This window comes from Drosophila serrata, unplaced genomic scaffold (genome assembly GCF_035046125.1).
Source record: "Drosophila serrata isolate PLE 108 unplaced genomic scaffold, ASM3504612v1 contig_107, whole genome shotgun sequence".
NCBI classification, from domain to species: Eukaryota; Metazoa; Arthropoda; class Insecta; order Diptera; family Drosophilidae; genus Drosophila; species Drosophila serrata.
In genome coordinates this window covers 214622-227094 of record NW_028257005.1, presented here as the reverse complement: position 1 = coordinate 227094, position 12473 = coordinate 214622, and the positions used below count along the sequence as shown (strand labels likewise).

At 44.4% G+C, this 12473-nt stretch overlaps 2 protein-coding genes across 2 annotated transcripts; both read right to left on the bottom strand.

Moving 5' to 3' along the window:
* Window positions 1-218: 218 nt before the first annotated feature.
* On the bottom strand, window positions 219-2527 carry LOC147644747 (uncharacterized). Its single transcript, XM_086841167.1, has one exon. It carries the CDS (start codon window positions 2525-2527, stop codon window positions 1073-1075), a length of 1455 nt encoding a protein of 484 aa, XP_086697293.1. The 3' UTR covers window positions 219-1072.
* A 531-nt stretch (window positions 2528-3058) lies between these two features.
* LOC147644746 (uncharacterized) lies at window positions 3059-4090 on the bottom strand. The gene has a single exon (XM_086841169.1). The coding sequence runs from the start codon at window positions 4088-4090 to the stop codon at window positions 3059-3061; it is 1032 nt and encodes a 343-aa protein (XP_086697295.1).
* Window positions 4091-12473: the final 8383 nt, after the last annotated feature.

Sequence of the window (12473 nt, the reverse complement as noted above, 5' to 3'; positions counted from 1 at the left end):
AGGAAATGCTTTGATTCAGCTGGCTGCCTGTAGAGGGCGCAGCAGTAGGGGCACGGGGAAACGCGAAAAAAGTGATATATTCGCAAATGCAGATAAGCTATCAACATCAAAAGTAGACGATAACCGAGCTGGAACCTCAACGCATGTTGTGTAAAAATTTGGGCTTAAACGGTTCAGAACTTTTCAAGTCTATGAAGGATGTAGACAGAAACAGAGCATTTTTATATATATATAGATATATATTTAGAAATTTATTTTAGAAAAGGAAAAATTCGTTTAATCTTAATCAAATTTACCAATTTTTTAAGGAACCATGTTAAAAATACTTTTAATGTTTTGAGAATGAGAATTGCCCATATATTAATTATTATTATTTTAACAAAAAAAGAAAATTTTAATTACATATGTATTATATATGTACTGTATGATTATGATTATATATGTATTTACAATTATTTAAATCAATTGACTAATAAATAATATTTATATTGTTTATGGGGAAGACAACAAATTTGCCATCCTTTAGCAATAATTACAACGCACGAATAGGTTAATTAAATGCTGTGTATATTTTCGTTCACTTCTCTGGTCGGAGCTGCAACTACCGATCGAATATTAGCTTCAATATATATTTATAATCTTAAAATGTAGCTTAGCATAGATAAGGCGACAGAAGAAGAAGAGAGAGAAAAATAGATAAACAAAGAGATGTAAAGAGCGCAGCAGGTGCAGCCATACACCCATGCGCGCACAATTAGGCGCTAGCGGTCTGCTCCGAACATACTCCCCCCGTTGGAAGAGGTACTGTTCCAACTTCGTCGGAATCGTGGGGCAGAACGGTTAGCTTGGCGACTGCCCTCTTGATCAGACCCGTAGCAGTACGGACCATGGCTACTCGGATGACGCCGTCCTTGCCAGGAATGATTTCCTCAATGCGCCCAAGCTGCCATTTCATGGACGGGATGTTGTCCTCCTTCAGCAAAACTATGTTTCCAACCTTGATGTTGGACGTGTCGCAGTGCCACTTGCTCCTTTCTTGAAGTAGTGACAAGTACTCGCTGCTCCACCTCTTTCAAAAGTGCTGTTGCATCTGGGTCACCCGTTGCCATCTGCTGAGGTGGCCTTCTCGAAGATGAGTCACGTCAGGCTCAGGAAATCGGTCGTAGCTGGAACCCCTTAGGAAGTGAGCTGGCGTTAGCACCTCCAGGTCATCCGCGCTTTCTGTAAGTGGACAGAGTGGTCGAGAATTGAGAATGGCGGAAATCTCATACGATAGGGTTCGCAATTCATCAAGAGTCAAGATGGAGCGTCCGACGACCCTGTAAAAATTATATTTCGCCGAGTTGACCGTCGCCTCCCATAAACCTCCGAAGTGAGGGGCACGCGGAGGGATGAATTTCCAGTCGATCCCATCAGCCAAACAAGCAGATGATATCGATGCCGTGTGTTGCTCGCTCAAAAACAATGCCTTTAAATGGGCAAGCTCGCTCTTCGCGCCGACGAAGTTTGTAGCATTGTCGCTCCAAATGATACGCGGACTGCCCCTAAGGCTAATAAACCTTCTGAGGGCTGCGATGAAGGAATCAGTTGTGAGGTCCTGGACGACTTCCAAATGTGCCGCCTTCGTGGAGAAACAGACAAACACGGCGATATAACACTTGTGAGGTGCTTTATTCCTGCTTTCCGCTTTGTAATAGAAGGGCCCACAATAGTCCACTCCTGTGGCATGAAAAACAGGATTAGGCCGCACTCTATCTGCTGGCAGGCTACCCATAACGTGCTTCCAAGTTACTGGCTTCATTCGAAAACATCGGATACATTTGTTGACGACGCTAGCTACGAATTTGCGGCCTCCAATTGGCCAATAACTTTGCCGCAATGTGGCAAGTAATGCTTGTGGTCCTGCATGTAAATTTTTTCTATGAAAATAAGTGACGATCGCCTTTGTGACTGCGTGATCTTTGGGTAACAATATCGGATGCCTCATATCGTAGTCCAATTTTGAATTTTGCAGCCTTCCACCAACGCGCAGTAATCCATCGAATCCAAGGATTGGCCTCAGTGAGATCAGTTTGCTCTCCTGAGGACACGGCTTGCCCTGGCTGAGAACCCTATATTCCTTGGCAAAGTGAACCTGCTGGATGCTCCTCAGAAGCAGAACAGTACCAAGGTTGATCTCCTCAACCGAAAGAAGGCCTTTTAATGGAACAGCTTTGCCTTTGCAATTGGCAATGAAACGATGAATATACCCAAATACGCGCTGCAACTTATCAAAGGTGTTGATGAATTTGCAGCTCGATGAAACGTCCATGCAAACGGCTCCAACTAAAGCTGCAGAACGACGCTCTGGAAGATCCTTAACTGGCTCCAGCAGAGAGGGCCAATTCGATGAGCTTTGCAGCAGGAACGAAGGTCCGTTAGCCCAAAGGGAATGATCCAGCAATTCTCTTGGGGTACATCCTCTCGACACGACATCTGCCGGGTTTAAAATTATCGGAACGTGATGCCAAGTCATGTCTTTCGTCATCTCCTGTATTTTCGCGATTCGGTTTGAAACAAATACGTTGAACTCCCTCGGGGGCTGGCGAATCCATGCCAACACAATAGACGAGTCAGACCAGCAATGAAATGCGCAGTCGAAATCTATACTTTCCTTGACGTTTACTATAAGCTCAGCCAATAATAGTGCTGCTGAGAGTTCCAATCTTGGAATTGTCAAAGCCTTCAAGGGAGCTACTCTCGACTTGGCACAGAGCAAATGGACCTTTAATTCTCCATTAACCTCCAATCGCAAATATAAACACGCTCCATAGGGTTGTTTGGAGAGAGAGGTCAATTCCGCCCATGACGAAAGAAAGGGCTCTGGCAAAACGTCATCCCAATCCACGTTAGCACTCCATAAGGATTGTAGAAAGATTTTAGATTTTGTGATGATTGGTGTGATTAGTCCAAGCGGATCATGGAATTTTGCAATTGTTGACAATGCAATTCGTTTGGTGGATCGATGAGTTGCCGGTATCTGAGAGAAATTAAATAGGAGCTGATCAGGCGCCGGATCCTAGGCCAAACCTAAGGCCTTGGCGATGTCCGATCCATCGTGAAATTTTATTAACTGCTCCCTGTCGCAGTCAGACTCCCCTTCGAGCGCTCCTGCCTCATTCGAACACCATTTGCGGATTGGAAAGTGCCCTCTCGACAGTAGCTCCTTTACCTGGCGACGAATTTCTCTCACCTCTTCGACTGAACCACCACCAGAAATTAAATCATCCACATAGAAATCTCTACGAACAATTTTGGCTCCAACCGGGAATGATTCCTCCTCATCATAAGAGAGCTGATGCATGGCTCTTATAGCCAAGAAGGCAGCTGGCTTAGTTCCATAAGTCACTGTGTTTAACTTAAAAACACTCAGCTCGTCCGTGGAGTTCTCTCGCCAAACGATGCACTGCAAAAAGTCATCAGGATGCGAAACTCGCACGCAGCGGTACATCTTACAGATATCTCCACAAAGGGCAATTTTGAAAAAACGAAAGCGAAGCAGGATGTTAAAGATTTTTCCTTGAATTGTTGGCCCGGCAAGAAGTAAGTCATTCAGGGACCTACCAGAAGTCGATTTAGCAGATCCATCAAACACGACACGCAGCTTGGTGGTCGTGCTTTCTTGCTTATGTACGCAATGGTGAGGAAGAAAGAATTGTGGTACCGATGCTACCCTTGTTATACGAGACATGTGTCCTAGCTCCATATATTCCCGTAAAAATGCGGAGTACTGAGTCTTCAACGCTAGGTTCCTATCCAATTTGGCTTCCAAACTTTTAAAGCGACGACGAGCCAGGCAATAGGAATCACCTAAAGATTCGAATCCTGATGTGGACAAGAGACGAACAGAGTACTGCCCATTTTCAAGCCTAACGCAACTTTCCTTGAAAAGCTGCTCGCATTGCAAGTCCTCAGGCAACAATACTGGTTCTGACGAACTGAAGTCTTCGATTTCCCAAAATCGCTTTACTACGGCAGCAAGTGTGTCATCATCCGATTGATTAATAGGATCCCTGACGATGGCAGCTAATACAGACTTATGAGTTGACATACTCGGCAGCCCTCTAGACACGATCCAACCAAGTTTGGTGTTCTGGAGTGTTGGCAACGCGCTATCCAAGTGAATTTGCCCCGTAGCAATTATTTCGAAACAAAGTCCAGCACCAATTAGAAGATCAATCCGCTCTGACCGATTAAAATGAGGATCAGCAAGCGAAATATTTTGCGGAATTTTCCACGATGTGGCATTTATGTTAAAATGAGGCTGATAATCCGTGATACTGCTAGTTACAACCGCGGAGAATGAGGCACGATAGCTTTCATCCCGGGATTGCGCTACAATGTCGACTGCCTTATCGGAATTTAGAGAGGATTCCCCAATCCCAGAGACTAGGGTATGCGACTTTCGATGATTTAAATTGAGCTGCTTCGCTAGGCGAGAAGTTATGAAATTTATCTGAGATGCCGAGTCAAGGATGGCTCGGCATGGCATAAATTCTCCAGCCTTATTCCTCACATAGATGATCGCGGTTGGAAGCAACACGTAATCAACAGGCAACATATCTGTGGGGCTTGGTGGAGGGTTCGATGAATGTGAACATGATACTAATGCTGATGAAGATGATGTTGATGGCTGAGAGTTGGGAAGTGGACTGGATGATATTGATGAGACTGAGGTGGATGGTACGGATGGGTCCTGATTGATATGCAATAATGAATGGTGCTTCATAGGACAATATCTGCAGTGCGTTGACTTGCATTGCTGCAAGCTATGCCCCTTACGCAAACAATTGAGACACAGGTGCAACTTCTTTGCTTCTTTGTATCGAAGATTTGGACTCAAATTTAAAAATCGCGAGCATTTTGCCAAATAATGATCCCTAGCGTCACAAAATATACATAGAGGAGGATTTGAGTTATCTGAAGCAATTAACGCGTTTGAGCTATATCTGTGCAGGTTTTTTCCCACCTGCTGGCCTGGTGTTTGCGTTACCAAGGCTTGATCCAAATTTTCCATCATCCTACACCTCCTTTGCAAGAACGACTCCATAGACTCCCACGTAGATAGGTCGCCGATGGACAAATCCTCTTCCCATTTTTCCCGAGTCCTCTGATCGAGCTTCCGTGCCACGATGTGAATCAGCAATCCGCCCAAGATTTGTTGCGTAGTGGCCAGGGTACGGATTGCTCGCAGATGCGAATTCATACAATCGCTTAACTCCCGAAGACCCTTGGCTGATCCCTTCTCGACACCTTTTAAACCAAATATTGCCTGCACATGTGCCTGAAAATGTAGAACCTTCTTATCAAATCGATTTTTGAGTAAGTCCAAAGCCTTTTTGTAATTGGCATTCGAGGGCTCAAGCGAACGTATGGTCTCTAGAGCCACGCCGCCTAAACTTGACCTTAGATATTGTAATTTTTCAATATCACTTAGCTCTTCGTCGTTTCCGATGACCGTGCTGAACGTTGCAATAAAATCCGGTCAATCAGAATAGGAACCATGAAACCGAGCTATCTCCACAATTGGCAACCGAGGCTTCCTAGATCGGAAAGAAAGATCCGGATGATTAAAATTGTCTATGGAAGTTGAATTTGCAGCGGTTGCAGCCGGCAATTGGGATTTGCGAAGCGCCGCTAAACCTCGATTTATCTTCGCCTTCACATCCATGAACGCCATGGAGAACTCAATCCGATGGTCGCTTGCTATCTCCGAAAAGTCCAATTTTTCCAGCGAAGTCTGTGCGGAATCAAAGGCCAAATTTAATGAATTAATCCACTCCAGTCGCGCCAGTAAATCAGCTTCATCAAACTGATCTACAGTCTCCGGATTTATGTTATAATTCATCGAGCTCAATTGCCGCAAAAAGGATTGGGCCTTGGCTCGGTAGAAGTCCACGTCACTTGGCGGCTCATTTTGATGCTGAACCGAATTTTCCGTATTAGACATCTTTATTTTCTCACGCGAAAAGAATTAATAAAGGGAAAATGTCTGACCGCTTCGGTATATAAGAACCCGTTTAGTTTTCACCGCGCAAATTAGAGGTTAATCAGCGTCACCGAGATGCAACGGAACCTCGACAATGTTGTTATTGTAATTGTCTGCCTCGAAACAGCGGAGTTTTGGCACACGCACGTCTATGCTATATATGCATAGGTATATATATGTTCAATAGGCGCTATTAACGACGCTTAAGCGCGAGCCACCTTTCTCTACAATATTTGTCACAACACAGCTTTTGTTTATCAGCGCGATTTAAACGAAAATCAGCGGCCGGCTATATGCACTCAGCTTGTTATGTACAAGGTATGTGTGTATGTGAGTTTGCTTGTGTGCTTATGACCGAATGCCAGTCAGCGACAGCGAAGCAAAGCGATTTGTTTAAACGATATTAAACAACGAACACCGGGTTGCAGGCTCCGAACCAAAGAATCATGTCGGGGTCACCACAATGTTTATGGGGAAGACAACAAATTTGCCACCCTTTAGCAATAATTACAACGCACGAATAGGTTAATTAAATGCTGTGTATATTTTCGTTCACTTCTCTGGTCGGAGCTGCAACTACCGATCGAATATTAGCTTCAATATATATTTATAATCTTAAAATGTAGCTTAGCATAGATAAGGCGACAGAAGAAGAAGAGAGAGAAAAATAGATAAACAAAGAGATGTAAAGAGCGCAGCAGGTGCAGCCATACACCCATGCGCGCACAATTAGGCGCTAGCGGTCTGCTCCGAACATATATTATAACACATAAATTATAAAAATAAAATAAAGTAAATGTAAAAATATGTAATAACTTCAATCGCGAAATTGGTATTTTGTGGCACGGCATGATGCTGTATGTTTATGAAAGAGCTCCTGGCTTAAGAGCCTCTCGATCTCTCGACCTCTCAATCCAACGCAATAATCTCAGGGAATACCAAATCCTACTCAGGGATAACAAGAAGGAAACATGCAGGGTGCAAAGAAACTGATGGAGAATCTTCTGCTCCAAAATAGAGACGGCTCCAGAAACGGATAGACTTCGCAACTTTTTTCAAAGCAAGCAAGAAAAACTGCTGGACGATGTGGGAAGACTACCGTCAACCAACCAGCACGTCTACAGGGATATAGGTGGTGCACTGCATTCGTTAGTAGCCAACGTTAAGAAAGCCCTATACAATAAGGAATATGCGCTCAGAGTCTTTGTAGACATATCCGGGCATTTAACAACGTAAGCACAGACGCAATAATGGACCGCCTAGGAGCAACCGACACGCATCCCGCCATAAACTTTTGAATAGAAAGTCTACTAAGTTGTAGGAGGGTACAATCAGATTGGGGTACCGCTTCCATGGTGAAAGAAGCGCACAGAGGCACGCCGCAAGTTGGAGTCCTATCGCCCCTCCTATGAAATCTAGTGGTCGACGAACTAAGCAAGAGGTTCGAGAGGAAGGACCAAAGATAACAGGCTATGCTGACGACATAAGCAAAATTATCACAGAAGTCTGTCCATCGACCCTTAGTTCGATTATGGAATCAAAACTCAGGACAATGTATGACTCAATATCAACGCGAACAAGACTGACTTCATTCTCTTCCCCAAGAGGTACAGATACCGCCATGGATACTCCCAAAATTCAATACAACCAGGCTGATCCCGACAACACAAGTCAAATACCTTGGTACTGTACTAGACAGCAAGCTGGCATGGAAACCCATTGTACTAGACAGGGTTAAAAAGTCCACCATTGCGCTATACGCATACAAGACGATGCTTAGCAGCTCTTGGTCTACATATCGGTGGGGCGTCCGACACTGTTTTACGGAGTCTTAAGGTGATGGCAAGCCATAGAAAAGAGAACATACAAGCAAGCTTATGGAGAGAACCCAGAGGCAGGCACTGCTCTGCATATCAGGGACGTTGAGATCAACCCCAACAAAAGCACTAGAAACCATATTCGGAATTGATACCTTCGATATCCACGCGTAACTGACAACTGGAGAGGCTGCACAACGCCTAGAAGCTAGGGATTCTGGCATAGTTCAATTGGTCAAAACATGAGCAGTGTATCTGACAACATGATACCTAAAACTTCCCCGGATGTCAAAACAACAACATTCATGGGATCCGAAGACTGTAAAACGGCTCAGGAGCATGCTTAATACCTCAACATATATGTACACTAACAGCTCCAAGATGAAAGGAGGCCTTGGAGCGGGCATGTACTGCACAAATCAATGCAGCATATTCCTGGCGTAATTCTTCGGCATAAGGAAGGCGATAGAGCTTGCGCAGAGAATAGACGATCTCTTAAAACAAATATATAAACAGCCTATTTTAATCCTGTTGTCCTTTGCTAGAATTTTTAGTGCCTCCTTGCATTTTGTCCAGTCATTCCTTGCTGTTGCGAGGGATTTGATGGAGTAGATCCTTACCTTGGTATTCTGAAGAACCTCCGCCTGGAATACTGTCGCTGACACTGGGAAGTGGAAGGACTCTTTTAGTCCCCAGCTTTCGGCGAAGATTCCGGCCCCTAGCACGCAGCTTTAGCCATCGGTGTAGAGTAGTACCTCATCTGGCTCGGGTACCCTCCCTCTTCTCCATTCTTCCCTTTTTGGGTATATCGTGGTGTAAGTGTTGCCGAATCGCAGTTTTGTTGTCATATAATCAGTGTCTTCTGTCATCCGGTAGTTCATCTCGTCAAAGATCTTACAGTGTCCGGTGTGGTAGTTCTTCCAGCTCTGGCTTTTGTATTCCTGATGAAATGTTCTATTAAAATAATGTTGAAGATGACAGCACTGTAGCGGGGCGTGATCTTAGTGCACCTTTGCACCTGCGCATGCCGATCTCTAGATCCTTGTCAGTTTCTGGATGTTGTAGGCCTTAGTTAATGCTGACTACCATACTAGTGCTTCATATGTAAGTATGGGTCTTACAACCGCTGTGTAGAGCAATATTATTATCTTGGGGTAGATGCCCAATTTTTCCGCACATCTTCCAACAAGAGTAAAAAGCTATGCTAGCTTTTTTGACTTTCGTTGATGTTTTGTTTCCATGAAATCTTCGCATCTAGTGTACGTCTCCCAGATACTTTGCTTGTAGGGATAGTCCTAGTTCTATACCTTCTATCTGAGGCTTAATGCAGTTTGGGAATTTACGGAAACGTCCTGAAGTCAGTAGAACTACGTCGTATGCGTATGCTACCACTTTTACACTGTTAAGCGCTTTTGATCATCCATGTTTATCAGCCATAGCACCGGAGACAGAACTCCTAACTGAGGTGTGCCTCTCCTCACAAATCTTGTGTAATGAACGCCACTCAGTTCAGCTGTAATCCGTCTGCTCGTTAGCATTGCGCCGATCCAGGTTCTGATGATTTCTTCAACTTCTTCCTTGTTGAGGGAGCTCAGAATGGAGTCTGCATTTACATTATTTAAGGCCACCTCTATATTTACGAAGGTGGCCAGAGTGTAATTCTTGAAGAGCAGTGCCTTTTCTATGTATCGTACCACTTCATGAAGTACTGTCTCTGTGGATCTGCCTTCCCTGTATGCATGTTGTTCTTCGGAAAGGCTTTTCTCCGTTTTACTAATGTTTTCATGAGGAATGAGGTCAGGCTAATCGGCCTGTAATCCTTGGCCTGGATGTGTCCTCTTCTTTCTGGTTTGTGTATGAAAGCTACTCTTGCTTCCTTTCACAGAAGTGGTATGTGTGCTATTTTTATTCAGGCTTGGAAGATTGCTTGTAGCCACTTACCTTACCCACTTACCTTCCACTCGTATTTGTTGGGCTGCTTTATGCATTTCCATTGGTCCAGATTCTTCTATCTGGTTTCCTGGGAGGTGTGTGTCCAGTAGTGATTCTAGTGACTCTTCTGCTGACGTCATTTCTGTTTGGTTTGGTCGCTTGTCCCATTGTGCGGGAGAGCGGCGATCAGCTGGTCGCTCGCTCGGTGTTGGATAGTGCATACGAGGGAGAAGGGATGAGAGGATAAGAACAGTTTGCATTTGCGAACGTCGAGGAACGCACGCCGCCGATTTAACGCCGTACTATTACCACACACACGCCTGTATATAGAAGGTTAAATTAAATATTGAATTTATTCGTTGAGTGTTTGATCTTGCCTGGGGAACCCCTCTTACAATGACCTCTTGCTAATGATACAAGGGGACACAACTATTCAATTCCTGTGCCGTCAAGCTTGTTTATAAGTGTAGGACTAGTTCACCTTGCTAGTATCTTGCTGAGCCTAGCCTTGTCTTTTATTCCTTCTAGCAATTCGAAGTAGCTGCTCCAAGCTTGTTTCTTAGCAGCGTATTTTGCTTTTTTATATTCTTTCTGTTTCTCCTTGTACGGTTTCCAATCCTTGGCTTCGAAGCTTGTATTGAAGGCCTTCCCTACCTTTTTCATGAGAAAACTTAATTTTTTCTTTCACCACTGTGGGTATGTCTTCTTTGGGTATGTGAGTCTGCATGACTCCTTGCACGCGTTGTTGAGAATGTTGCTGAAGTTCTCTACATCCTTGTCGATTCCTTCTGGGGTAGACCGAACCTTGGTCCTTCTGTTTCTCACCTTAGACTGAACAATTTTTCCGTATAGAAGTGCGTCAAGGTTGTTTTTGATAATAATACCCGCCTTCGGCCTACCTGTCGAGTTGGTGGATATAAGTGTATGTCGTTTTAGAGCCATGCCAGAGATTTTCCCGTCCCTTGACCATGTCTCTTGCATTAGGCCGATGTCAATGTCCTTCTCTCGGAGAAGGACTACAAGATTTGCTATAGCGTGCGAGCTACGCTTCAGGTTAATCTGCACGACAGTTAGCATTATTGCAGGGTGGTGTTGGGGTGGCTAAGTCGTCCAACAGCTTTTTGGTGTCGTCGACTTCGTTTTCGAGGACATCGTCCGCCTCGGCTAGAAAAACCTTAATCTTAGCCTTTTTGATACCATACCGTCCCTTGCGGTCCAATTCTTCCAGTTGATCTAGGCATCGCTGGTTGATGGATAACAAGAACGGCTGGTTGTCTTCATCTCCCGCTCCGCCTTAAGTATAGCCCAATCCTCCATCCGGACCCCTGTATTCTTTGCCCGCTTGCTTGCCACTTCCCGCCGAAATCGACGGAGTTAGTATCTTGTCTTCCGAGCGCAACAACTCATCATCTTCGATTTCGGAAAGGGAGTGGGGTTTTAGCTCCCCCAAGAAGCCCGAGGCGGACTTATAGTCAGAGGGAAACGGTCACGTTACACGCCTGACTTGAGGACAGGCATTTTCAAGACTTGCCCAGGTCACGAAAGTGGATGGAAGTCAGAGGATTCTTAAGGTGTAGGAGTCACGGGATTCTGCCGATCGCATTAGCCGTACAGTAGAACGTTTCCAGGGGGTATCACGCGGAGGACCTTCTCCGAAGGTGGTGTCCATCAAATTGATTTTCACCCGTGAGTCGACTTGATGCACCATGAACCCAAGGAATATACAGCAGCAAAGGCTATGATGTTCTTGACATGGTCTGATGCCACAAATAAAAAAAATACCATAAATAAATATTAGTATATAAATAACAGATAAAAATATATATTAAAGACAACGGCCTACAGTAGTCCCCCGTAAGATTTTCCTTTGAGATTGTGACTTGAGGTTCAACTTGTGATGATCGTGCAGCGCGCAGTGCATCCTGCGGGTCACGATGCCACCTGATGTTTTCAAAAGCCACATCCACCAGAAAAACACAAGAACCTGCACCAAATTCACATTAACACTATGAGAACACCTCAAAAGCCACCGTTCACGAAAGCTGGATGGACCAGGACGTGACCAGACCAGGTGTCGTTACCTCGCTAGAATTTTTTTTATTTGGCTGCCACATTGTAACAAAACTTATCTGGGCAACGTCGGGCTAGCTAAGGATGCCACAACAAAAGGTTACGACAATAGAGAGATCTAGGTACAAGCAAACTTAAGGACACAAATAAAAAAAATGTCCAATCCTCCCTTCCGGAATGCAAACAATGGTTACAAACGGTTACCAAGGTACACAACAACAAAAAAAACACCAAAAAAATGCCGTGGCCAGTGGTTTTAATACTCCAACGTTTTATTTTTCTTCCTACTGCTCCTTTATGTCTTCCTACACCTCCCTATATGCACTCGGTCCATTCCCCGAGTTCCAAATTTAAAGATCCGTTTTTTGGAGCTCGGAAAGAATCCGTTCTCTAAATCCTAATCCAGTCAAATTGTCCTGGTTCTACAGATCCTACCCCTGTCGATATATCGATAGTCCTTCAGCCCATTCCAACTTAAGATGCAACAAAATAATATAAGAACAAACTTTTTTGGAGTCTTTTTACTACAAACGATTCCAATTAACCAATCACTTCACTCGAAACAGCTTAGCAAGACGGAACACTTAAGACCCTTCGCAATTTCAATCTGCAGAACTACGAAGGAA